The sequence below is a fragment of the Phacochoerus africanus genome, chromosome 14, assembly GCF_016906955.1.
Source record: "Phacochoerus africanus isolate WHEZ1 chromosome 14, ROS_Pafr_v1, whole genome shotgun sequence".
In the NCBI taxonomy this organism is placed as follows: domain Eukaryota; kingdom Metazoa; phylum Chordata; class Mammalia; order Artiodactyla; family Suidae; genus Phacochoerus; species Phacochoerus africanus.
Genome location: NC_062557.1, coordinates 35,649,995 through 35,676,051, shown reverse-complemented (window position 1 = coordinate 35,676,051; position 26,057 = coordinate 35,649,995). Strand labels below are relative to the sequence as shown.

The 26,057-nt window shown below is 38.1% G+C and overlaps 1 protein-coding gene across 1 annotated transcript in view; it reads right to left on the bottom strand.

The window, feature by feature from the left end:
- Positions 1-2,470: 2,470 nt before the first annotated feature.
- The window catches only part of CLTC (clathrin heavy chain), a 69,158-nt gene continuing 45,571 nt past the window's right edge, over positions 2,471-26,057 (bottom strand). Inside the window, 19 exon segments of the mRNA XM_047757383.1 lie at positions 2,471-3,518; positions 5,807-5,882; positions 9,530-9,550; positions 11,037-11,258; positions 11,615-11,785; positions 12,939-13,049; positions 13,167-13,298; positions 13,384-13,533; positions 13,804-13,971; positions 14,249-14,356; positions 14,484-14,648; positions 14,857-15,014; positions 15,604-15,796; positions 15,969-16,152; positions 16,377-16,522; positions 17,807-17,929; positions 20,329-20,563; positions 22,919-23,061; positions 23,677-23,802. Of these exon segments, the coding sequence (XP_047613339.1) occupies positions 3,394-3,518; positions 5,807-5,882; positions 9,530-9,550; positions 11,037-11,258; positions 11,615-11,785; positions 12,939-13,049; positions 13,167-13,298; positions 13,384-13,533; positions 13,804-13,971; positions 14,249-14,356; positions 14,484-14,648; positions 14,857-15,014; positions 15,604-15,796; positions 15,969-16,152; positions 16,377-16,522; positions 17,807-17,929; positions 20,329-20,563; positions 22,919-23,061; positions 23,677-23,802 (2,757 nt within the window). The 3' untranslated portion in view covers positions 2,471-3,393.

Below are 26,057 nucleotides of genomic sequence, written 5' to 3'. Positions count from 1 at the left end.
TTAAAAGGGTTAATAGTTTTAAAAAGTCGTTTTAACTACTAATACAGTAGTTTTGTTTTTGGTGTTTTTGTTTGTTTTAGCCGCACCCGTGGCATATGGAGGTTCCCAGGCTAGGGGTCAAATCAGAGCTGTAGCTGCCAGCCTATTGCACAGCCACAGCAACACTAGATCCGAGCCACATCTGTGACCTACACCACAGCTCACAGCAATGCCAGATCTTTAACCCAATGAGCAAGGCCAGGGATCAAATCTGCATCCTCATGGATTCTAGTTAGATTTGTTAACCAATGAGCCATGACGGGAACTCCTAATACAGTAAATATTAATACATGCAACCCCACAAACTAGAGTTCTTTGGGATTTTCAATAATTTGAGTATAAAAAGACTCTAAGAAAAAGCTTGAGAATCACTAGAGAATATTTGCACAACTAAATCAATTTACAGAAAATTCAAGCAGTGCTACTTGAAGATCATCAGTCTCTTGCTACTGTCTATGTTGAAATGATTGTGAACCTATATAATTGACATTATACAATTTTTTGTATAGTATCTATTTGGATATGAGGGAGGAAGCTCATTGAAAACAGGTTTACCTCCTGAAAAGCATCCCTTTCATCTCTTTTTCCCTTCTTTCCTCCTGTTTTAGTTACCTTAGGAAAGTGGTAAGAACTCTTAGATCTTGGTCATCTGTCTTGATTAGTTCACTCTCCCAGACCACTGACCACTGTCCTATTCAGAGCAAGGTTAGGGAAGATTCCTTAAATTAGTTTATTACTTCATTCAGTCTCTCATTGTATAACACCACTGCCCAATACTGAGCTAGGTATTTTGCGACTGAAACATACTCCAAATGATTCTGAAAGGTACTCACAGTGTTAACACATACACGAGGGAACAAGTTCAGTTCACCTGCCCTCAAGTTTTTTTTCTTTGGGCTGCATCTGCAGCGTATGGAAGTTCCCAGGCCAGGGACTGAATCTGAGCCACAGCTGCAACCTACAACCCAGCTGTAGCAACACCAGATCCTTTAACTCACTGCACTGGTCCAGGGATCAAACTCGTGCCTTCACAGCAACCTGAGCCACTGCAGTCAGATTCTTAACCCACTGTGCTACAGTGGGAACAACAGCTTGCCCCCAATTTCGAACCTAAGCCATACACTGAGGTAGTTTGTCTTTCTACTATAGCCCTTTGCGGATAGTTTAAGTGGCAACTCAGTATCACAGACATAGCACCAAACTAAAACAAGACCTTTTGCTATAAGAAAACCTTTACTAAAGTATTTTAATTTATTTCTATTAGGGAAAGGGGGAATGGGATTAAACTTGGAGGAACAGCAGTCCTGTTTTGAAAAAAAAATCCTTCTATGGAGTTTATGGTCAGTGGCTTGATTTAGAGTTGTAGTGCAACTGAAGGCTAGGTGGGGGCTCTTTTTTTTTTTTTTTTTTGTCTTTTTGCTATTTCTTGGGCCGCTCCCTTGGCATATGGAGGTTCCCAGGCTAGGGGTCCAATTGGAGCTGTAGCCACCGGCCTACACCAGAGCCACAGCAACGTGGGATCCGAGCCGCGTCTGCAACCTACACCACAGCTCACGGCAACGCCGGATCCTTAACCCACTGAGCAAGGGCATGGACCGAACCCGCAACCTCATGGTTCCTAGTCGGATTGGTTAACCACTGCTCCATGACGGGAACTCCCCTCTTCTTGATTAACAGTGAAATGAACTTTAACATTCTCAGCCACAAGCAAAAAAAGCAAACAAACAAACAAACTTGGATTCAAACACGGGTTGAAAAAAAATAATTTAAAATACCCATAATTTGGGGACCCTTAGAATTCATGGTGAAGAACAGCAAGTTACTCCATGTTTATATACTCTTCTTTCAAGTTAATGTAATTTAACAACACCCACGATCTCTTCATTTAAATGAAACGCTTAGGAGTTCCCCATCATGGCTCAGTAGTAACACGCCGACTGTATCCATGAGGACGCAGGTTTGATCCCCAGCCTTGCTTATTAGGTGGGTTAAGGATGCGGCACTGCCGTGAGCTGTGGTGTAGGTCACAGACGCAGCTCTAGATCCCAAGTCGCTGTGGCTGTGGCATAGGCAGCTACAGCTCCAATTCAACCCCGAGCCAGGGAACTTCTATATGCTGAGGGTACAGCCCTAAAAAGACAAAAAAGAAAAAAAAAATGCTTAGATACAAAGCTAAAATGCCACTTGGTTAAAATGATGGAGACAGCCGAAGTGTAGCCCACTTTCACACTGACTTGTCCTTTAGACGACTGCATGTACCTTATTAACTACTGGAACACACATAATGTAATGCTATGTTTTCAAATGTCCCAAACCTCATTCTACCTCTGTTCTCATGCCTCCCTGTGCTATCTCAGTATCTAATATGAAACTTCAAAATGACAGTTCTCTTGGTTTGAGGGATATTTAAGTAAAACTGCAATTCTACATGTTATTTCCACAGTTCAGTAATTTATTTTAAATTTGAGTAATTTCAAATTCCACAAACAAAACTGAAGAACAGCAATATTTTGAATTCTTTCTTCTGTACACTCAGTGATCTAAAACACCACAATATCCAACATACACAAACCTCAGGGAAGGGTTAGTAAATACACACAGATTGGAATCATGGTGCTCTTTGTTCCTGAATGGAATGGTCCCACAGAAAAAGCACAGGATACAGCACAACAAAAGGGCACCTGTTACATATGAAGTGAGCAAAAACACACTAGCATTTTCTATATGCGTAATGAGGAAACCTGCATAGGTTAGAGGGCCTTTTATGCTCATTTAAAAGTCAGGCAAATTGTCTGCAATGCATTTTTCAAATAATTTGGGAGCACTGCAATCCAACAGAGGATATGCTGATTAGTGTTGTCTTTGTTGGCATTGACAGTCTTGCATGGTCACATACCAATATTTTTGCTTTAGCTTTTCTTTGAATAAAAGAGATCTAAATGCATTTAGACAATACATATTGTAAGCTGTTTACATACACTAAATTTAAGAGATTCAGTATTAGAGTTTTTTTTTGTTTTTTTTTTTCCTTTAACACTACAGAGTGCAAATCAGGTTCTTCACAACAGATTGAATATTAAGCAGTTCTTCAAAGAATGAGGGGGGAGAAAAAAAACCCAAGTGAATAAAACACTGAAACTATTCCCCTTTGAAAATAAATTCTAAAATGATACGGAATGTGAAATAAGCTTTTAACATAGGTGATCCAAGTTTTACAGTTAGAAACGAAAAGTAGTCCTTCATGAAATAAAGGTTACAAGAACATGTGCCTGTTTTCCCCTATTAGAAACTGAGAAGCGGGTAGAGACGATGTTTCGGTTTGAAAATAGGCGACTACAGGATCAGCTTCCCGTCTCACATGCTGTACCCAAAGCCAGGCTGTGGCTGCCCATAGGGTGGTGCAGTATAACCATAACCAAAAGGTGCCTGGGGAGGGACTGCAACACTGGGTCCTGCTGTCAGCATCAACTGGGGCTGACCTAAAGAAGAAAACAAAAAGGAGCGGGGGTAGGGGGCAAGGAGGCGGGAGAAATTATTAGCATTGTAGGACGATCATACCCCAATTTCCCTCAATCACAACTTAGAAAATGAATTTTGTAGAGGCACTTTTAACTGTCTCTGTTTCAGCATGACGGCCACCCTAAGAAAGGTCCCACCTAAAAAGCCAACAGAAACGGTGCAGGGCTGAGAGCCAGAACTTGAATGGTAATTGTTACTTCATACATGTTTAAAGCAATATGCACATGCACGCTCAACATGCTTATTAGGCAAGACATCTAGCAATGAATCTATCACCATATGGTGTTTGCACATTTGGTGACAATATAAATAACACAGGTAAACAATTTTTATTTTTGTTTTTGTTTTTTTTCTCTTTAGGGCTGCATCTGAAGCATGTGGAAATTCCCGGGCTAGGGATCAAATCAGAGCTGCAACTGCTGGCCTACACCACAGCCACAGCCACAGCCACAGCAATGCCGGATATGAGCTGCATCTGTGACCTACATCACAGCTCGAGGCAAGCCAGACCCTTAACCCACTGATCAAGGCCAGGGCTCAAACCCACATCCTCACAGACACTGTCAGGTTCTTGACCCACTGACCCATCATGGGAACTCCAAGAAAACAAATTTTAAATTGGTGTGTTTTTAACACAACTGAACTTTTTAAAGTTAGATTTAAATTTCTGACTTAGACATGTCTAAATGGTAACAAAACCTAATGTACATTTCTAATAGAGTACTCAGTACTAAAAAAAGCAGAGACATATTCAAATATGCATTAGGTATGAAATACATTAGAGCATACGACCTCTTCTGAATAAGTTACCGCTCTCATGAAGTCTCAAGTTTACATAGTTAAACATCTAACATCTCTCCCCGCCAACCCCTGCAAAAGTACCCTTCACCTCCCACTAGAATGTAAATCTAGAGAAGCGTAAATTTCTCCTACAAGTGACCTCATATCTCTTTTTGTGAACAACAACAGAAACCATCTTCAGTGAGTAAACTTTTAGGAACAGCAGTTTATTAAAAAAAAAAAAAAATCACTTCTAACCTTGATATTGACATCTATCTTAAAATCCCGGAGTTCCCGTCGTGGCGCAGTGGTTAACGAATCCGACTAGGAACCATGAGGTTGCGGGTTCGGTCCCTGCCCTTGCTCAGTGGGTTAACGATCCGGCGTTGCCGTGAGCTGTGGCGTAGGTCGCAGACTCGGCTTGGATCCCACGTTGCTGTGGCTCTGGCGTAGGCCGGTGGCTCCAGCTCCGATTGGACCCCTAGCCTGGGAACCTCCATATGCCGCAGGAGCGGCCCAAGAAATAGCAAAAAAGACAAAAAAAAATCCCAACCCCACTTTCAACTGCCTACAAGGACTATCCATTTAAACGCCCTGAAAGTAAGCCAAATTCAGTAAATCTACCCCCAAATTATTACACCCTCCCTATTCATTTCTATATTGTTTCCTATCTCCAATGTCAAACATCTTGCTCCCATCTCTTAGAATCGACTTTATGTTCTCCAGCTTTATCAAAACTACCTTCTATCTAAATTCACAAACTCCTTTTCATCTGTAGGAAAAAGGAGATAATGTCCTAATAGATTTGTATACTATCATTTCTTCTAGCAGGTTGGGATAGAATAGCCATGATCTTATACCCTCCTCCCTACACTACCTAGTTAAAGAGTGATAACCTACCCTTTCTCTTCATTGCTCAAATCAATCTGTTCACCAAGAGTGAAAGAGAAAGGGGAAGTTCTTCAGAAAGGCACACGTAAGAAATTAAACTGCCCTAAATATTCACTGAAAGTCTGGAGATCCTTTCTACCTGCAAAGTTCTCAAATGGTAACTACCCAGTTCACTTCACTGTCCTGGTCATAATTTAAAGAGAAGATGCACTATTTCTGTAACGCTCACTTAGGATGGCCTTGGCATACTCCCTCACCTTTTGTACTTGTCAAAACTGAGTGCATCAATACTTCTCAGTAATTCACAAATAAGCAATCCGTGACTAAGCAATAGGAAAATTTAGGTTATAATCTCAAATGACTTTTTCGAGATTATTTTTGCATTTAAGATTATCTTAGTGACGAATGTCAATGCCTGCTTTAAGACTGTTTTCAGAAAAAAATGACAGTAGAGAGAATTATGCCTTAACTCAGCGAGGCTTTGGCACTTGAGGGCTTACGTATTTCTACTTTGAGGTAGAATCAGAATGAACTGTCCACTATTATTGCTGTGAGGTTAAAGAGAGGAAGAGATTACCGTAAACAATAGGTTGTGTCTCTGTAGCTTGTTCTTCTTCTTTCCTCAGTGATTCTGAAGCGTCTAATTTATCCACCTGGAGAAAAATAAGACAATGGTAATTAGTACCTCAAAAGTATTATCAACCTAGGTTTATGGCAGAAAGTGGAAAAGCCTTAGTGTGTTAAATTTTGTCAAAAATAAAACATACTAGGAAGAACATTCTCATGTCCCCTCAAATTCAATGGCAATGTTGACACTTCAGTCAAGGTGATTTTTAGCACTGTCATTATAAACCCTCAGGAAGGAGGGATTTATAAATGCCACAGAAGCTCACGCCAGGCTAAAACTGGGCATGCCAGGTGCAGCCAGCCTGAGGGAGGGAGATAACAAGAAGGAACCACTTTCTCCAATGAAGTTTAAACCCTATTCAAGATAGTAATAATGAACTCATGAGCTGGCAAGACTTCCCTCCTCAAAGGAAATGGTATTCAAAAAAGTGAAATGAGTCTAGTGACTAGACAAGTACTTGTGCAGATTAAGATAGCTTTTGCCAACTATACACAGCTTCTGCCAATATTGATAACTACAGTTTAAGGCTCAAGTGGCTCCATATTTGATCTTTTTATTTAAAGACAGGCTGCATGTGTTAATGCTCTATTTTCTAAGAAGTTAACTAGGAATGCCTGATTTTTCCCCAACTTCTCTGAGAAAGAAATTTCTTGCTTTTAATTAAGCCAAAGAAGCAAATGGCTATTATATACTAGCTTCTCTAAATAAAAGTGGAAGTATCAGACAGAATACTGTACAGAAGTTCACATATATTAGTGAAAGAGCTGGAATATATAGATCCTTCCCCTAACTAGTTGTATAACCTTGCCAAACCATTACACTGACCCACAAATTTCCCTGTCTGTATAGTGAGTCAGTTGAATGAGGTAATCTACAAAGTTTTCTCTAGGGCTAACATGACTTGAATCTGGAATTCTGTGAAGGACTGGGGAGAATGACATTAGGAAACTGAGATTAGCAAATTGCCACCACACAACTTCCATTTGCCTTTTAAACTATACTATATTTGTGTTTTAGACTATTATTTACTATCACTAAACTTGAAGTAAAACTAAACTTCAAATCTCAGTGTTATCTATCACTAGTGGTTTTCAAAGTAGTAATTAAGTGTGCTGAGTGAGGTGGGGGAGTCGAAATGCAGGAAAGAACATTTTATTAATGTTCACTGCATGCTCTTCAAAAAGGCAAATAGTAAAAAAAAAAAAAAAATCACTTACAAAAAAAGATGTGCAGGCTTCAGTGAAAAGGCTTTAAGGACTGGGTCCCAAAAGTTTAAAGCAACTCCCAGTTCCTATTTGAAACTATTCAAAATAGTGTTTCAATCCTCTCGTAGGCCATTAAGGTTAGGATGGTATTTTTAATATGTATAAAATATTTATTTCATATTAAATATCATAAATGTGGGTCGAATCCATCCTACATTTGTCTGGGAGTAAAATGTGAGAAAAGTAAGCTGAGGAAGATTTTAGACACCTTCAGATAACATGGTTTTCTACCCTAGGAAGATGAGTTCGTTTGCTTTTGTATACCATTCTTCTATGTTATAGCCTAAGTGCTCATGTGTTACAAACTACCCTAATATCAAATTAAAACTACTATGGAGTATAAATACCATGAGAAACACAGTTTGGCACCCAAACTTAAAACAAAAATTATTACAGCTATATGATTTAAAGCCCAGTCTGTGCATCAAGGGCAGTCATATGGGGTTTTGCTAACCTAAACAATACCCAAGAATGCGCTAAAGAGGTTATATTAAAAAAAAATACATGGACGAATGTACATTAATAGCTTCTAAAAAGAATAAAAATCAAACAACAATAAAAACCACCACTGCATAATACATTTCCAGACTTCAAGGAGAAGAATCTTAAGTGAATAGTGTTAGAAATTAATGTCTGAGTCAGATGTTGAAGACAGAAGTCCTATTACAGAAGTACATTAAAGACTTAGAAGAGCTAGCAACGTCACGATGCCCAGGCATAGACAGAGGCAGGTTGGACACAGGGAAGAAGCAAAAAATAACAACTGTGAAGGAGTAGCACTGGGCTAAGCAAAGAAACAATTTTGTTTTTCTATATAATGAGACAGCCTCTGGCACAGCAACATTCAATTATTGTTTCCACTGACCCAATTTAGACTGCTCAAAAAAGAAAAGCAGAGAAGGCTTTTATGAACACAAGCTTTTGTTAAGAGCTGTAACAAAAGTTTCTGATCCTTGTATTTAAAAAGGAAAAATTACAGGTAAGCATGTCACTGAGTTCAGTTCCATCTATACCACTGAAATTCACTATAATGTAAAAGGCTTTTCCACAAAGACTGCAATATGCTGCAGAGGAAAAGTTAACATGCAGTCAGTTATTTCGGTGTATGTGTGCATGAAAAAAAGGCAAAAGTACTGAAGCAAGAAGTGAGATCTGAGGATGACTTGCTATACAGGCTCTCAAGAAACACACACAGCCCACAGCAATGCTTTAAGAGTTTCAAAGGTAGTATGATGTAATTGCAATGACTGTTGTACATGCTTGATTTAAAACAATGCGTAACACTGCAGTTCAATTACCTATTTTTCACACACACGCTTTCTAACTGCCTTGCTTACTAGCTGCTGAAGGGCCTCACACACAATGCATTTTACTCAGGTTTGCCCTAAGTTCCAATGGTGACTCCAGTTTTGTTCAACATTAATTCCAAGGCATTGTCCCCCTCCAAATTCTTTTAAATTTCGTTTCAACTGTCCTTGACCTTCCCACCCTTTTCTCACCATAATTTGATACCAGACTTAAGTTTGTACATTTGTTTCATTTATACTGGGATGGAGACAAGCCAATGAAGGAAGCAGCAACCAAAAGGTGCCTAAATTTGACCTTGGATAAGCCAACCGATGAATAAGAACAATTTTGTAGCTTCAGAGATGTGCCTTATTATAGAAAGTAGAGGTTAATAATATTGCTTCATTTTATACAGAAACAATCCATATTGCTTATCAACAATTATAGCAAGCTACCCTGATGATTAAAAAAGTTTTGATTCCTCTTGCAAATGGACTAGCACCATAAGAACTGGACACCTGGAGAAACATGAGGAAAGTCTCTTCGGAAGCAGCTAGTATCTCTCGTATCTACTTTCAGCAAAAAATTAGTAAGAATCAAGAGATCAGAAACTGGATCACAGTCCTTCAATACCGAAAAACCCCAAAAAGCCTTTTAGGGCATGTGTATAAATATATAGATATATATATGTAAATTCAACAACTGTCAGGCATGCTCACAAAATAAAACCAGAGGCTGTTTAAATTTATTTACAGTACTGAGAAAATCCTATTATGGTCCAGATACCCTGACAGGGAAGAGAAATTTCCTGAAACTTTGGAATTAATATGGAAACTCAACATGCTCAGTTTTTAATAATATATTTAAGAGAGACTGTGAACCAACTACTGATTAGCCTCCTGCCCTTCCTAAAGCCTATTAGCCGATTAGTAGCAAACATCTACTAATGTCCTACAGCTCTATTATAGTTATGTTTCAAGGGACTTGCAGAGGCTTTAGTGAAAATTTATTGGGGGGGAAAAAGCAGCAGCAGCAGTGTAGAAAAGGAAGGAAAAAAAATCATGCAAATTCCTTAGACTTAGTCCTCCAGACTTAAAGATGGAAAAGAATCAATTTTCACCTTTTCCTTTATTGCATCAACCTGCAAAGGAATTCAGAAGGTGCAGCTTAGAAAAAAATCAAATTCCATATTGAGCATAAAAAGGTAGAATCAGCAACAAAGGTTTAGGGGAGAAACATCTAACTACTAAAAAAGGTATGAGAAAAGTGAAAATAAAGGGCATACTGGAAGCAAAACTTAGAATTTTTTTTACTCCAGAGCTTACTGCAGAAGAATTTATGCTAGAGTCAGTGTGAAAGAAAGCAGCTTAATTGCTAGTAAAATTTATAGCACTTCCGGTTAAAGCAGCTTAGAGCTAGATCTCTCAAGTTGGCATTATGCATAAGAAAAGAAGCTATTCTCATCTATGGCTAAGGTAAGGCAACTGTTTTTCCTCTTATACTGGATTTTAAGCAGTTTATACACAAAAATGTTAATTCTTAAAAAATTATAACACAATGATATCTACTTAGATGGTAGCCCAGAGAAATAGTCTATTATACTGGGGGTTGTTAGTAGTGCTTTCCCCCCTCTTTTACTCAGGCATGCTGAAGAGATCAGATGTGAAACTCTGATTTTAATAAGCATGTTTGGCTTTGACAAAATGGCTCCTTTAGGACCATTTTTAAATGTTTTACAACATGAAAGCTAGTAACTGTTCAGGGCAAGTAAAAAAATATCCTAATGTCAAAAACGGACATGAAGATGATTAAGTTAATTTTATGACTATACCCACAGCTTGTTTAAAATGCTTTTGGGAAATGTGTCATTAATAGTTAACTTCCAATAATATTTTTAAATTAGGGGTTAAACTATCAAAATATTGAGAAGATCAACAGGATTTTAAAAACATAGATGTAGCTCCCCCAGGGGGAAGAGGCATATAGATTAAAGTCAAGAACCAACCAGGAGTTCCCATTGTGGCTCAGTGGTTAACGAATCCGACTAGAAACCATGAGGTGGCAGGTTCGATCCCTGGCCTTGCTCAGTGGGTTAAGGATCTGGCGTTGCCGTGAGCTGTGGTGTGGGTCGCAGACGTGGCTCGGATCCCGCGTTGCTGTGGCTCTGGCGTAGGCCGGTGGCTGCAGCTCCCATTCGACCCCTAGCCTGGGAACCTCCACATGACGCAGGAGTGGGCCTAGAAGTGGCAAAAAGACAAAAAAAAAAAGAACCAACCAAATAGAAGGGAATCTACAGTACTAAATTATGGACACCTGAGTTATAAGAACTGATTTGAGGAAGATGCTATTTTGACAAAAAAGGTTTTTTCTAATCAAATGTTAAGAGAAAAACCCCTGTACAATATAAAAATAATACTATTCACCCTCAAGAGTTACATTCTGAGGTATTCTGAGGGTAAATATTCTGACAAATTATGTTTGAGTTCCATTCAATGTCCTTACCAGATATTAAAAATTAGTGGAGAACAGGAATATTTTATGATCAACTAAATTAATTCTAAGAGAAAAAACATTGCACATGGAGTTTACACAGCCTCGAGATAATATGTTCTCAGAGGGGCCATTACCTTTGTCAAGTATTCCTTCATGACCTGGATGAAATAGGGCATGGCAAAATCCATGATATTGTGCCTCCATGCAGTTTCCAGGACAACATCAGGCCTTAGAAGATCGTAACAGGTAAAAAGACAAGCTCCAAAGCACTCCCTTTTTTCTTCTTGCAAAAACCACTGTAGGAGTTCTTCAGCCAACTCAGTATCTTTAGATTCAGAGGCATACTGCATTGCATCCTATTCAAAGGAAAGGATGAAGGTCAAACATTAAATTCAAATACAATGAACTGGTAAACCAAGTAACACAGTGAGGGGAAAAAACTAGTTAACATTTAAATTAAGGGTTTTCTGAAAGGAAAAGAAAAGATGGGATAAAGCAGCCTTTTTTTAAAAAAGAGGTTTGACATAAACATAAGAATCAAGAAACTGACATAATTACCATCTCCTCAAATGGGAGCTTAAAGGCAATTTTCATATTCGTAAAAACTAATACTTTTATAGACCCGAATCACTCGTAAAGTATACCACTTTAGGGTTAACATAGATCATCCAGTACTTGGCTTAAGAGCCTCGCCCCCACCAACTGTATTCACCTTGTACAGACTATCTTTCTTGCACAGCTCCACACTCTGTTTCCAGCGATTGTTGCCTTTGAAGAGATAAGCAGCAATTCTTCTGAACTCAATGAGTTCATGTTTTTCCAAACGCTGAGCAAGCGAGATATTGTCAAAGTTGTCATAAGCATCTATTGAGGTTCGTAGAGCCTTAAAAAATAAAACAAAGCCGTTCAAATGCCAAATCAGCATTTCATTTTAAATTTTATGTTCCATTATTCTTGATCAATGAGCTATATCATATGACTGACTGTATATAACATGATAAATATCTTATGTGATACATGTGTATAACATCACTTGATCGATGAGTCATTATTGTAATACAACAGCCTAGATGCAAGCCTCAAACCACAAATTATAATCTGAACAAGTAACAACATTCTTCAATCTAACTGTTTAATAATAAAGTCCTTGAAGGTACTATAAAACTTCTAAAGGCACACTCTTCTCCAAGTTTTCAGTATCAAGGACTAACTTGAATGGTAATGAAACTGGGAGGATTTGTAATTTGGAGGGTAAGATTTCTAGGCTCTAGAGAAACTTCTGATACAACTCAACATGATGCTCAGTCACAGAGATGAGGATGGGACCTGAGTCTATAAGAAAATCATATTGACTATAAGACAAAGAAAAGGCATTCAGCTTAAACTTAATTTTTGCAAAATCCTTCACAAGGCAAAGTTTACTAAAAGACAACTACTAATATGGTATTGGGCAAGGAAAACAGTGTATTTAATAAAGTATAGTTAATACTATGTAAGTTTTATGGACTGGTTGAAAAGATTAAAGACAATTTCAACTCGATCTACAGATTGATGTTTGGGAATGAAGTAACCATAGTATTTTTCAAAAGCATTAACTTGGACAAGAGCTAAGCAAAATTCTGCAAACTTGGCAGTTAATTAGGAGACATCAGATTGATCAATTCTGAAAAGTTTACTAAATTTATTTGTGGAATAAATTTATTTATTTATGGAAGTTCTCGTGCCAGGGATTGAGTCTGAGCCACAGATGCAACCTATGCCACATCTACAGCAACACTGGATCCTTAACCCCACTGTGCCGGGCCGGGGCCTGAACCAGTGCCTCAGCAGCAACCACAGCTGCTGCCGTCAGATTCTTTCCCCACTGCATCACAGGGGGAACTCCAAAACTTCACTAAATTTAGATTCAAGGCACACAAGCACCTCTTGATATAATCCTAAGAGGGATATGGGCTTTTTTACTGCAGAACATGCTAACTTTACAACTCAGTGATAGTCTGAGTTTGAGAATATATATAAGAACCAAGACATCTTACCTGATAATCTTCTTCCGTAATAAAGAGGTTGTTCAGTGATTCATTCACAGATTTGTTGTTGTGGTTTTGGACTGAACGCAAATATGGTTTCACCAGTGGCAGCTGTTTAACCTTTAAAATAATGACTTTGTTAGAAATGCAGCACATTGCTAAAGTCCCATGGGCAAAAGCTACCCAACTATGTCTTAGTGCCTTGCTATGAAGTTTTGAGGTTTTAAAAATAATTACCTTGCTGAAATAATTGACTGCACGAGTATGATCCAACCGTGGAGACAGCACCATCAGCAAATCATTTAACAACAGCGGCTTGAATTCTAAGTAGAACTGTATTGCTCTGTAGTATAGTTCCACATTGGCAACCTAAGACAGGAAAGATCCATACATAAGAGTTATTTCCATGAGTTTTCTTTTTCTGAAAACTTTATCTTCTGAAAATGGTACACACCTTGGTAATGATATCTTTGAACTGCCCTTCTTTCCATGCATCGGTCGGATGATTCATCATGGTAATTATGGCATTATCATATTCTTCATACTTGTCATACAAAAATACCAATTCTGCCCAAAGATGAGCTTGTTCTGCAGCTCTTAGCACCTGCATAAGAAAGATTTAATTGCTTTAGCTATGGGTCTCTAATTCTAGTTAATAGAAAATTTTTTAAAAACTTAAAGTATTCATGAGAAAAAGGAATATATATGTATGTGTAAGTGTGACTGGGCCACCTTGCTGTACAGGAGAAAACTGACAGAGCGCTGTAAACCAGCTATAATGGAAAAAAAATAAAAATCATTAAATAAAAAAATTCTTTTAAATTAAAGTATTAGTTTTAGCTATAGAGCTGCCTTACAATTAAAGGTTGGTTACCTTAGGAATATTCACTCTGGACCAAAACAGCTCCAAGTGCTCCCTCATTTTCTGTGGCTTAAATTTAGAATACAGAATAGCTAATTCGGTAAACATCCCCATATGAGCACGCTCAAGTCCCAGTGCTGCTTCCAACATGGTTATCAGTTCTTCAAAATATCCACGATCCTAAAAAAGGGAGATACGCAATTAAAGATGAGATTATCTGTGGCAAAAGGTCTCAGTAAGTAAACTATTACATTTAAAATGAGTAGACAATAAGGTCCTACTGTATATCCACTCTCATGGGATAGGCCACGATGGAAAATAATATAAAAAGAAGGTGTGTGTATATATACAGGTATGACTGAGTCACTTTGCTCTATAGCAGAAACAGGCACAATATTGTAAACCAACTATAAATTTTTAAAAAGCTCAATTAATATGAAAGATTCAAATTCATTACCTGATAGTAGTTAATAAGTTCCTCCAATTCATCTGCATGTACTACAATGTGAAGCCCACACATCTGAGCGAGACGGAACTCCTTCCCGTCTACACACGCGAAGCAGACCTACAGTGTAAAAAAATTGAATTATGTGAACTCAAGTGCAGATATGACTGGTTAATACAATTAATCAGTTTAAAGAACATTCCTAAATAGGATCTTAATTCTTCATTCAAACTGTTGTTTAGATTACCTCTTTCCACGTTCGAGTACTGTTAGCTTTCCTAGCTCCATCAACAGCTGCCTGATATTCACCCAGATGAACGAGAGTAGATGCCAAGCGTCCAAAATTGGAAACATTATTGTATAACAACTTAGCAGCATCATACATTTTTTCATCATAACAACGGTCACCAACCTGAAAAAAAATACAAACTGTTTTCAGTAAGCCTAAACTTAATCCTTTTTCAAAGTTACAACAATATAATACTGATAAATAGTATTTTTCCTTAGAAACTTCAGTTGTCACATGTTGATCCTACTGAGCTAATAAAATTGCTCAACTATTTTTACACTCCCTTAAAAAAAAAAAAAAAAAAAAAAAAAAATCTGAACAGGAAACCCACTTGTTGGATATGAGCGTTATTTGGCCCATTGATGAATTCTTCTAACTCCGCGAGGCGGTTTGTTTTAGCCAGTGCAAATATCAATTCTGTCTCCACATAGGACTCACGAGCCTTCTTACGGGCCATCTGCAAGTACTTCACCAGCTCTTCCCAGTTTCCTAGGTATAGAAAAACAAATATATGAACCCAAACACTAACACAGTAACATTTATCTTTTCTCTCAAGTAAATGAGAATTGCTATTAATTCCCTTCACAAGGGAACGGTATAGAGAATAACAAATGTAAACAGTAAAATGCATCAAAATAGCGTAACTTCCATTACACCTCTGTATTATTACTGACCAAATGAACAGCTGAATCCCCTTTATTCTTAAAGCTATAAGCATAGAACCAGATCAGAATTTTATGAGACTTTAAAACAGAAAATTAAACTTTCCCATTTAGTCTTTTTTTTTTAAGTGGCTGCACTAGCAGCATATGGAAGTTCCCGGGCAAAGGACTGAGGCTGAGCCATAGCTGCAACCTATGCCACAGCAGTCGGATTCTTAAACCAGTGTGCCACAGTGGGAACTACCCCATGGAGCTTTTAATTTCACAAACACAGCCTCCCTTTACCTGCACTAGGATGGAGGGCAAACAACCATGAGGTCTCTAACTCCTACATAATTCAGAATAGACATGTAACTTAATGCTTAGCTAAGGTACATTTTCTGAGGTGGCAAACACGTGAAAGTGTGAAACCTTACCACTAGTATTGGCAGCCTGAACAACTTCCATGTAGGATGAAGGATCATCTGCTTTGATGTAAGAATCAATGGCTTCTTTTACCATTCCTTTCTGCAACTGGGCTTTTGCAAGCTGACTCCAGACTGCAGGTTCATTGCAGCGTTCAGCAAACTCATAAGCCCGGTCTAAGTTTCCAATATGTTCAATCAAGACCTAGGCAATCAATTTTTAATTAGAGTTACAGTCCAACAACACAGTTATGGATTTTACTGCTCATCTACTGTCACAGTAATAAATTATGCCCATCCTCACAGGACAATGCATACAGTGAACCAAAGGCAGGCATTATCTGTAGGAAATCAACTCAGGCAATATGAAGGTTTACCTGCACTGCTGAAGTATTGACATCAAATTTCCGAAAAATGGCAAATGCTTCTTCAAACAGCTCATTGCTGATGGCGATATTGGCAATATCTGGGGCATCGTAATTATCCAGGCGGTTAATATATTCCATAACACGGGTACGGTCAGCTTTGATTGCAGTGAGGATCAGAAGATTTTGCAGATTCCTTTAAAAGATTTGAATGAAATGTTTTAAAAGCTCGTTAGTCATAAAGAATAAACACTGCAGCTACAGAATTTTTTGTCTCAGGAGGTAGGGTGAGAAGAGGTTATTACAAGAGTGAGAATTTAAACAACATTCTCTAATTTTTTTTTTTTTTCCTTCTCCAAACTGACAGGCCAAAATTAAAGACTGAATATAGAGAGCCAATGGACCCCTCTCACAACATACCTGTGTTCACTGAAGACAGAGTTATCAAGGACAATTTTCTCCAGCAGTTCAATGAGTTCATTAGGAAGGTCTGCAGTCATAAAAGCCTTGACAGTTACTGACACTTCTTCAGGGTCCTGAGTCTCAGACAAGGCTGTCTGTACAACCTACAGAGAATATATAAGGAATGAATATTGAGAGTCAAGGTGGTTTTGATGATATTATCTAGTAAGAATAAGCTGGCCTCCCAGTAGAAAACTTGAAACAGGTAGATAAAAATGAATGAAATAAAAATACCTTTAAATTTACCACCTAAAGGTCTTTCTATATAAATCCATACATATCCATAACATATGTACTTCCACTCTCTTTTAAAAGGGGGGAAAAAAATCACCCTCATTACATAATTTCTATCTTCTCCCTGATTAAACTATTAGCCACAATAACCACTTAACACTTTCATGGTTTCACATAATTCAACCATACAGATATGGCGTTCATAATATACTCAGTAACTTCTCTATTTTTGTCTATCTGCATTGTTCCCAGATGTGGTAATAAATATTTTTTCTAGGGAGCTCCCCCTGTAGTACAGCAGAAAAGAATCCAACTAGGAACCACGAGGTTTTGGGTTCAACCCCTGGCCTCCCTCAGTGGGTTAAGGATTCAGCATTGCCGTGAGCTGTGGTGTAGGGTGCAGAAGCAGCTCGGATCTGGCGTTGCTGTGGCTGTGGTATAGGCAGCAGCAACAGCTCTGATTCAATCCCTAGCCTGGGAACCTCCATATGCCACAGGTGCGGCCCTAAAAAGCAAAGATAAATAAATAAATATTTTTTTCTAGGAAGCTTTGTATTTATCTTCTTGGGAATTTGCCTTAGAAATGTTTCCTAGGAGAGGAACAAAAAAGTGTTACTATTCTTCAATTTATTCTCTTTCAAGACTTAGACATCTACCGGGACAATTAAAGAACCATTATAACAACCTTCATTTTTAAGGTTTTAAAAAATGTTTTCAATTTTTACATAGTTGTAAGCCCCACATCTCTTTCGCAGTTTTAAGTTTACTTTTGAGATTAACACTACCTACTAGTCATTTGTATTTTCTCTTCCTTTATCTTGAGTCTTTCCAATCAATTTAATCACTTCTCGGGTATTAATAACAGCAATTCTTACACATTTTATTAAATGTTTAATTTGCTATTTTCTTTTTAACTATGATCTTATTAATTAAATTCTCACGTTGGGAATGTATTTTCTTGGAGAGGATACATTTCATTTTTGTTAATACATATACATATATTTTAGTATTGTAACTTTTATTTTCCTCTGCTTTTTTACTGCCAACTCGCACAATTAAATATGATCCATTTGAATATATCTAGTATATTTATATATCTAGTATATTTATTCACAGTTAAAAAGATGAGCCTTAAACACATTTGCCAATTTTACCTGATCGATCAGGGGTCTTCTGTAAGGATTGCTTTCCAACAGCACACTACCCCACAATTCTGGATCCTTTCTGCGTACCAGATAGCGGGAAAGACTTTTGAAGAGAGAATTCTCATTGCAAACCTAAATGAGATATTAAAGATTAATTTCAAGGTAAAAGAAAAAACTTTTTTTTTTTTGTCTTTTTCTCATTTCTAGGGCCACTCCCGAGGCATATGGAGGTTCCCAGGCTAGGGGTCTCATCGGAGCTGTAGCTGCCGGCCTACGCCAGAGCCACAGCAACGTGGGATCCGAGCCGCGTCTGCAACCTACACCACAGCTCATGGCAACACCGGATCCTTAACCCACTAGGCAAGGCCAGGGATCAAACCCGCAACCTCATGGTTCCTAGTCGGATTCGTTAACCACTAAGCCACGACGGGAACTCTGAAAAAACTTTTTATAGACTGATTTTACTTTTAAAAGGTTATTTCCTATCATAATACTCTTTATTGTTTTACAGGAAAAAAAAAATCCATTACTTTTACACATAGTTTTAAACAAGTCATACCATGTATTTCTTATTAAAATTCAATCAACAGAAAAACCATAGTTATTCAATTTCTGGAGGCTTTAAAAAGCACCCTAATGTTGGATCTATATTTGGACTTCTATTGGTCTGTCTATTCATGGACCAGGATGCAGGCTTTAATTATAGAAGGTTTGAAATGTCCTTTAATACCTAGTAGGGTTAGTCTACCCTCTTAGCTTTCTTTTCAACATTTTACTGTTCTTATACTTTCCCATGTATATATGCATGCATATGCTCACAGGTATAAGAATGTATGTACATACATAGATGCACATATTTCATAGCTCTGACCACTGGAAGATTCTAGAAGGAAATATACCTAACAGCCTGGATCTGGGTTTCTAATGGCACTCTCCCCACTGAAAGGAATCAAAGTACCCAGAAAAATGAATGAGACAGGGCTGGGTAAGGTATAAAATGAGCATGAGTCAGGAAATAAGGAATTAGTCAAAGAGCAACCAGATCATGACACAATGCCATGGGAGGCAAGCTGATGGGCTTTCTATCAGCCCAAACTGGGATAATCTGAAAAATTTAACAGTAGTGGATTACAACCCATAGAATTTGTGAATGCAAGAATACATTCACGCTGACTGATAAATGTGGAAAAAGTGATGAAACTGGAAAATCATTTTGCAACCGACACATTAAGAATGGTTTAAGGAGTTCCTGTTGTGGCACAGCGGAAACAAATCCGACTAGTATCCATGAAGATGCGGGTTTGATTCCTGGCCTTGTTCAACGGATTAAAGATCCAGCATTACCATGAGCTGTGGGGTACAGCTCAGCTCCTTCGTTGCTGTGGCGCAGGCCAGAAGCTGTCGCTCCAATTCAACACCCAGCCTGGGAACTTCCATATGCTGCCCTAAAAAGCAAAAAAAAAAGAAAAGAAAAGAAAGGTTTAACAAGAATCAACAGATTCTGAATTGTGGGGTGAGGGGACCCCCACCCCCACCCCAACACACACACAGTGCGTCTTAGGTGTCTATTCACAGACTACTTGATATCTGTAAGGGGAAATTACACAATGGAGAAGTCGACAACTTGAAAAAAGGTGACTCAAAAGGGACGAAAGGACATCATGTGCATGTTACAGCATGAGAAAAACATCACTTTAGTAAATTTCAGATGGAAATGTTCAATCTAATTCTAATCAGAAGGAATGATAAGAGAACTACAAGCGAAAAATATTCTTTTTTAAAAAAAGAGACTTTTCATTTATACAAAATATAATACAGAACAAATGAATCCACAAAGGCAGAAGGCAGTTTGGAGGTTGTCAGGGGTTTGAAGGAGGCGGACAATGTAGAGCAAATGCTCTAATAAGTACTGATTTTCTCATGTGGTGATGAAAACTTGGAACTAGATAGATGAGATTACATAACACTTCAGTGTACTAACTGCCAATGAATTATTCATGTTGTCAATTTTTACCTCAAAAAATTACAATAAAGAAAAAAATTACTTTTACAATGATGTTTGTCAAATAAATGACCTTTGTAAAGGCTGAAGAGTTATTTCAGACTGAAAGAGACTAGAAAGCTATGACAACTACATGCAATATGTAATCCCTTAGGAAATACACACTGAAGAGGTATGAGGCCATGATGTATGCAACTTATATGCTTAAAAACTTAAATATGTCTATGCATACACACATACATGTAAACATGTATACAACGTGTATATGTGTGTGTACATATGAGTTTACGAGAACATAAGCAATACAGCCAGCAGGGTAAATGTTATTTGGTGAATATAGACTTAACCTACTATTCTACCCATTTTAAGTTCATAATTACCGGCAAAGTTATTTTAAAAAAGCATTTATCTTCCAAAAACACTCCCTATTACCTAAAACCACTCTAAAACTCCAAAATTCCACTAATCATTATGTAACAGGTTTTTAAAAATGCAGTCTTCTGAACATGTATCAGCTAGCAATACTCACATTAATAAGTTCCAGATCACACTGGCCACGCTCATAAGCAACACAGGCCAGATGTGGATCTCTCTTCTCACAGTACTTTCCAACAACACGACTGTCATAATAAGGATTTTCTCGAAGAAATCTCTCTGGGTTGTTATTACTGTCTATGTAGATTTTGGCTAATGCATTGTGAGTAGCAGGCTCTTCACAGCCCTCATGAATTCTGGCCTCCAGCCAAGGCAGAAGCAGTTTCAATCTAGTAAAAAAAAAACAAGCAAACAAAAAGAACCCATTTACATATATACTATATTATAAACAGCACACTCTTCACATGCTAACTATGTAAGTACCTTATCATCTATACTGTGCTTTCCCACACATTATTTTGAATTCTAAACAATTCTATTACTAACTGTGAAATTTAGACCTAGAGGCGGGAGTTCCCATTGTGGCTCAGTGGGAACGAATCTGACTAGGATCCATGTGGACACGGGTTCGATCCCTGGCCTCGCTCAGCGGGTTAAGGATCCGGCGCTGCTGTGAGCCATGGTGTATATCACAGACGCAGCTCGGACCCTGCGCTGCTGTGGCTGCGGCTGTGGTGTTGGCCGGTGGCTACAGGTCCAATTGGACCCCTAAGCCTGGGAACCTCCATATGCCATAGGTGTGGCCCTAAAAAGACAAAAAAAAAAAAAAAAGACTTAGAGGTGGTTAAATGAATTGTCCAAGATTATACAGACAGTATATAAGATTGTCTCTCATACTCTTTCAGATCTATCTGCTACATTACCCGGGTAGGATATAGAAAGAAGAGATTACAGGTTCTTCTTTTTTTTTTAGGGCTGGACCTGCGGCACATCGAAGTTCCCAGGCGAGGAGTTGAATTGGAGCTGCAGCTGCTGGCCTACGCCACAGCCATAGCAACGCTGAATTTAAGTCTCATCTGCAAACCTACACCACACGACCCACTGATCGAGACCAGGGATCAAACTTGCATCCTCATGGATACTAGTTGGATTCGCTTCCACTGTGCCACAAAAGGAACTCCTAGATTGTTCTTTTTTATGCTGGACAAAATGTCTGGACTTAGATAATTTTTGTTTAGGAGCAGGATAGGGATGTGATATGAGAAAACAGGCCAGATTATCTGAGGATCCTTTTCAATTTTAATGCAATTAAATACAACATTACCTACAGCCCAAAGAAATAATAACCTAAATACATACTGAGAATAAAACCTGGTAGCTTTAGAAGCTGAATTTAATAATTCTAGCAGTCATACAAACACTCCACCAATGGTCATGGTTTTGCTAAGCTACAACTTATATTTCAATGGCCCAGATGACCAACACTCTTACCACATTAACTTGTTACAACCTATAATCACTTTTTTTTTTGTCTTTTGGTCTTTTACAGCCGCACCAGCAGCATATGGAGGTTCCCAAGCTAGGGGTCGAATCGGAGCTGTAAGCTGCCAACCTACACCACAGCCACAGCAATGTGGGATCCGAGCCACGTCTGAGACCTACACCACAGCTCACAGCCATGCTAGATCCCTGACCCACTGAGCGAAGCAAGGGATTGAACCCACGTCCTCATGTATGCTAGTCAGTTTGTTAACCACTGAGCCACGACGGGAACTCCTAAAATCACTTCAAACTAGTCTCAAGCTTTTAAAAATCAGTATTATGTTCTACATCTCTATTGTCCCTAAATGCATAATTTTTCATGTTTGAAACATTCAAACATAAATTTATGAATACTATTAGTAGAACACCTATACCAACTCAAGTTAAAACTAAGTCCTATTCTTGATAATCTTTTCACGTAGCCAGAGTAAACTTCCTACTGTTATACCAACTCACTAACCTCACTGACTAAATCAGCTCTTTCTGAACACTAGTTCATCAAATGTCCTGGCTCTTAAAAAAAAAAAAAGAAAAGAAAAAATAGACTTCATGGTGTGTAAGTATTAGAATTACTCATACACTGGAGTTCCCGTCGTGGCTCAGCCATTAATGAATCCGACTAGGAACGATGAGGTTTCGGGTTCAGTCCCTGGCCTTGCTCAGTCGGTTAAGGATCCGGCGTTGCCATGAGCTGTGGTGTAGGTCTCAGACGTGGCTCGGATCCCACACTGCTGTGGCTCTGGTGTAGGCCGGTGGCTACAGCTCTGATTCAACCCCTAGCCTGGGAACCTCCATATGCCACGGGTGCGGCCCTAGAAAAAGGCAAAAAGGCCAAAAAAAAAAAAAAAAGAATTACTCACACTATGTTCTCCTCTATTGGAAATTCATATTATCATATCAAGGTTCAACTTAAAAATTAACCCAGAGTTACACAAGGAACTCTCTTCTCTTGTTACACTTGAAAAGACTTTATCAGGGAAGAATTAGTCACTAAATATGGTGGTATCACACGTAACTAAAAGGAGGCTTTTTACACTGTTTACATTAAAAACATGTTCTGTTCTAGGTTATCTCCAGGGAATAAAGGTCTATAAGTTACTGAGTAGCTTTTAGGCAACGGATATGTTATATACTTTTATTCATTACCACATTAGGAGAGATTAATAATTATTCCAGCTACAAAGATTAAAACAGTACTACACCTGTTTCTTTTTTCAACTTCAGCAACAAGCTCATCAGTAGAGAATTGACCTCTTACAACAAGAATCAAGTTTTTAATGACATCTTCAGAGCAATCAACATCAAGTAATCCTCCAATTACCACAGGAAGTCGACTTGGATTCACCTATGGTTAAAAAAAAAAAGAATGCCATTGTATTATTTACAATAAGCAAGACCAAAAGGAGTTTTAAAACTAAAACTCATTTCCCTCTTTAAGGTCAGTTTTAAAATTAATAAACTGAGTCTAAATTAGACAAAGGAATTAGCAGGAAGTCTGACTTGGTTAATTAATTACCTCAGCATTGCTCTAAAGGATAAATAAGTCCAAGGAAGCTAAAGTCACAGAATAACTGTGAAACATTATCTGGAAAAAAGGCCTCCATCATAGCAAAACTGCCTTTCTATTTCTGACTAAGAAGGTAAAGTTTCTAATATCTTAAGATGGTTTTAATACTGTGCTTTGGAGTATATGGCCTCTACACAGACAACTTAGGGGCTATGAAATGAGTGGGGTGTAGGCCACTCAACTTTTTCAAATACAGCAGTTCTGTTCTATTTTACATACTTGGCATGCATGTAGAATTTTCATCAAAGAAAGGATTCTGCTGGAAAAAAACGGTTGCAAGTCACTGTAGCAGACCAGTCTTACTGGGCACAGTGTTTCAAAAGGATGAAGATTTCCAGTGCGGGAAGTAAAATCTACAAGATTATATTTTTAAGTTACCTAAGTACTACTTACCTTCTGTACATATATCTCTATATACTTTTGAAGATTATTTCTATATAAATAGAGCACCAAATCATGGACAAAGTCAAATCGATCACACACAATGATAAGTGGTAACTGATCTGTTAGCTTCGCTTCCTGGAAAAAAACAAAAACAAAAAAACACCACATCAATTGTCCTCTTCTTTAAGGTTATCAATGTAAAATATGACACTATGTTCTACACTTGGGGGAGAGGCTAACATAAACTTGGCTCTTCTTTTAAAGAAAATGTCTTAACAGCTGGAGAGTGCCCAATGGTGCCCAACACAGTTTCAATAAATTTTTATGAAGTTAATATCTAGAGTCACAGTAAAATATAAGAACCTTCCCACACGTACCTTTTAGCTAAAAAAGTAACAACTTAAGATTTATGAGCCACCAGTGGCACTCAGGATATAAAATCATCCCATCAGCACTTTCATAATAGTAACAATTGAATCTAGAGTTGATTTAAGAGCTACAGTCACACTGTCAAAATTATGCATATATGGCTCACATTTATTTCAAACTAATGACTTATTTTTTACCCCTTCCCATTCCAATCTACATGGCCAGCTTCTAACACTCTGTTATATATTACAATAAAGCCTACAAGGAGCAGCATAATGGTGATGGCCATGAATTAAATACACCACATGTTGTTATTTTTAAAAAAAGTTAAAAAAAGCACTTAAAGCATCAACTGCTTTTACCATTACAAATACCAAGCTATAATCCTACTTACAGATTGACAGAGATGTTACAGACAGGTGGGTAACACCTGTACTGGGCATTTACCTGATACATGTCCTGTTACATTCCATAGACATTAGGTACAGCACAAAAAACAACAGTTTCCATCAGGAATTCATTTACACACAGTGAAACATTCCTCAATAAATGATTCCTCTATGACAGTCTACTAAGGAAGGAGAACTAAGCAGGACAGGAATTTCCTCAATGACAGCCATTATGAACGTTATTTCCAAGGTTAGAATAAAATGATTCCTAAGTCTAGCACTTATCAATTACCCAATGATAAATTGAGGATTAGTCTATGAAGTGTTTAGAGAACACTAAGCAATATCTGGGAGTCATAAGAAATCCTGAATTTAAACAAATCAAATGGCTGTAAATCTGAAGTGGAAGCCCAGTGCAGATTTTTCATATCAAGGGAAAGTCTAAAGCAAGTATTCTTTAGTATCATGGAAACTCTGTACTAATAATAGCTGCTACAATCATTTCTAAAAAGAATGTGTGATCTATGCGAAAGATTTCAGCAGGCCATGTTTCTTCCTACTAACAAATACCAGGGATTTCCCACTCGGTGGAACGAATCTGACTAGTGTCCAGGAGAACACAGGTGTGATCCCTGGCCTCACTCAGTGGGTTAAAGATCCAGCATTGCTGTGAGCTATGGTGTAGGTCACAGAGGTGGCTCCAATCTGGTGTTGCTGTGGCTGTGGTGTAGGCCAGCAGCTAGAGCTCCGATCCAACCCCTAGCCTGGGAACTTCCATATGCCATGGGTGTAGCCCTAAAAAAACAACGACGACAACAGCAACTATCAGCACACTTATCTTCTTTACATACAATAATTACCACTTACAAAGAAATGACACTTTCAAATAATCTCAGATTACTCAGGTATTCTATTCTCCTGCACGGATGCTTAGGAGCTTAAGATTTCTGTCCCTGTCACCACCCCCCAAGCCCCAACAAAAAGATTCTGCACCCAAGGACAACTATTTGTATTTGCAAAAGAAAATTTAAATTTGAAGAGATAAAAACTGGTATACTTTCTTCTTCTTTTTTTTTTTTATTACTGTACCCGCAGCATATGAAAGTTCCTGGCCCAGGGATTGAATATGACCTGTGCCTGCGACCTACACCATGGCTGTGACAATGCTGGATCCTTAACTCACTGTGCTAGGCTTGGGATGGATCCTATGCTACCACAGAGACAAGGCCAGACCCTTAACCTGCTGCACCACAGCAGGAACTCTCTAGGATACTTTTTCGATTGCCTAAATTTGCACATGATTTCATATAAGAAAATATTTTAAATTTTTGCTTAAAGGTTACCTGTTAGGTATTAGGACTAGAGTTTAAGATCAAAATTGAAATTATATAATCATAACCAAGTTTTCTTAAACATAAAGGTATTCATTTAGCTAATATTTACTAAGTACCTATGTACCAGACATAGGTATCATTGGAGATACAGCAGAGAACAAAGGAAGCATGCCTTGAAGGGACTTACATTCTAGTGGGAAGAGAAAATGTTAAGTGTTATAAAGAAAATGAGATCAGGATATGGAGGAAGTGAGGATAGAATAGGAAAGGGTTTTATTTTATTATTTTTAAATTTTTT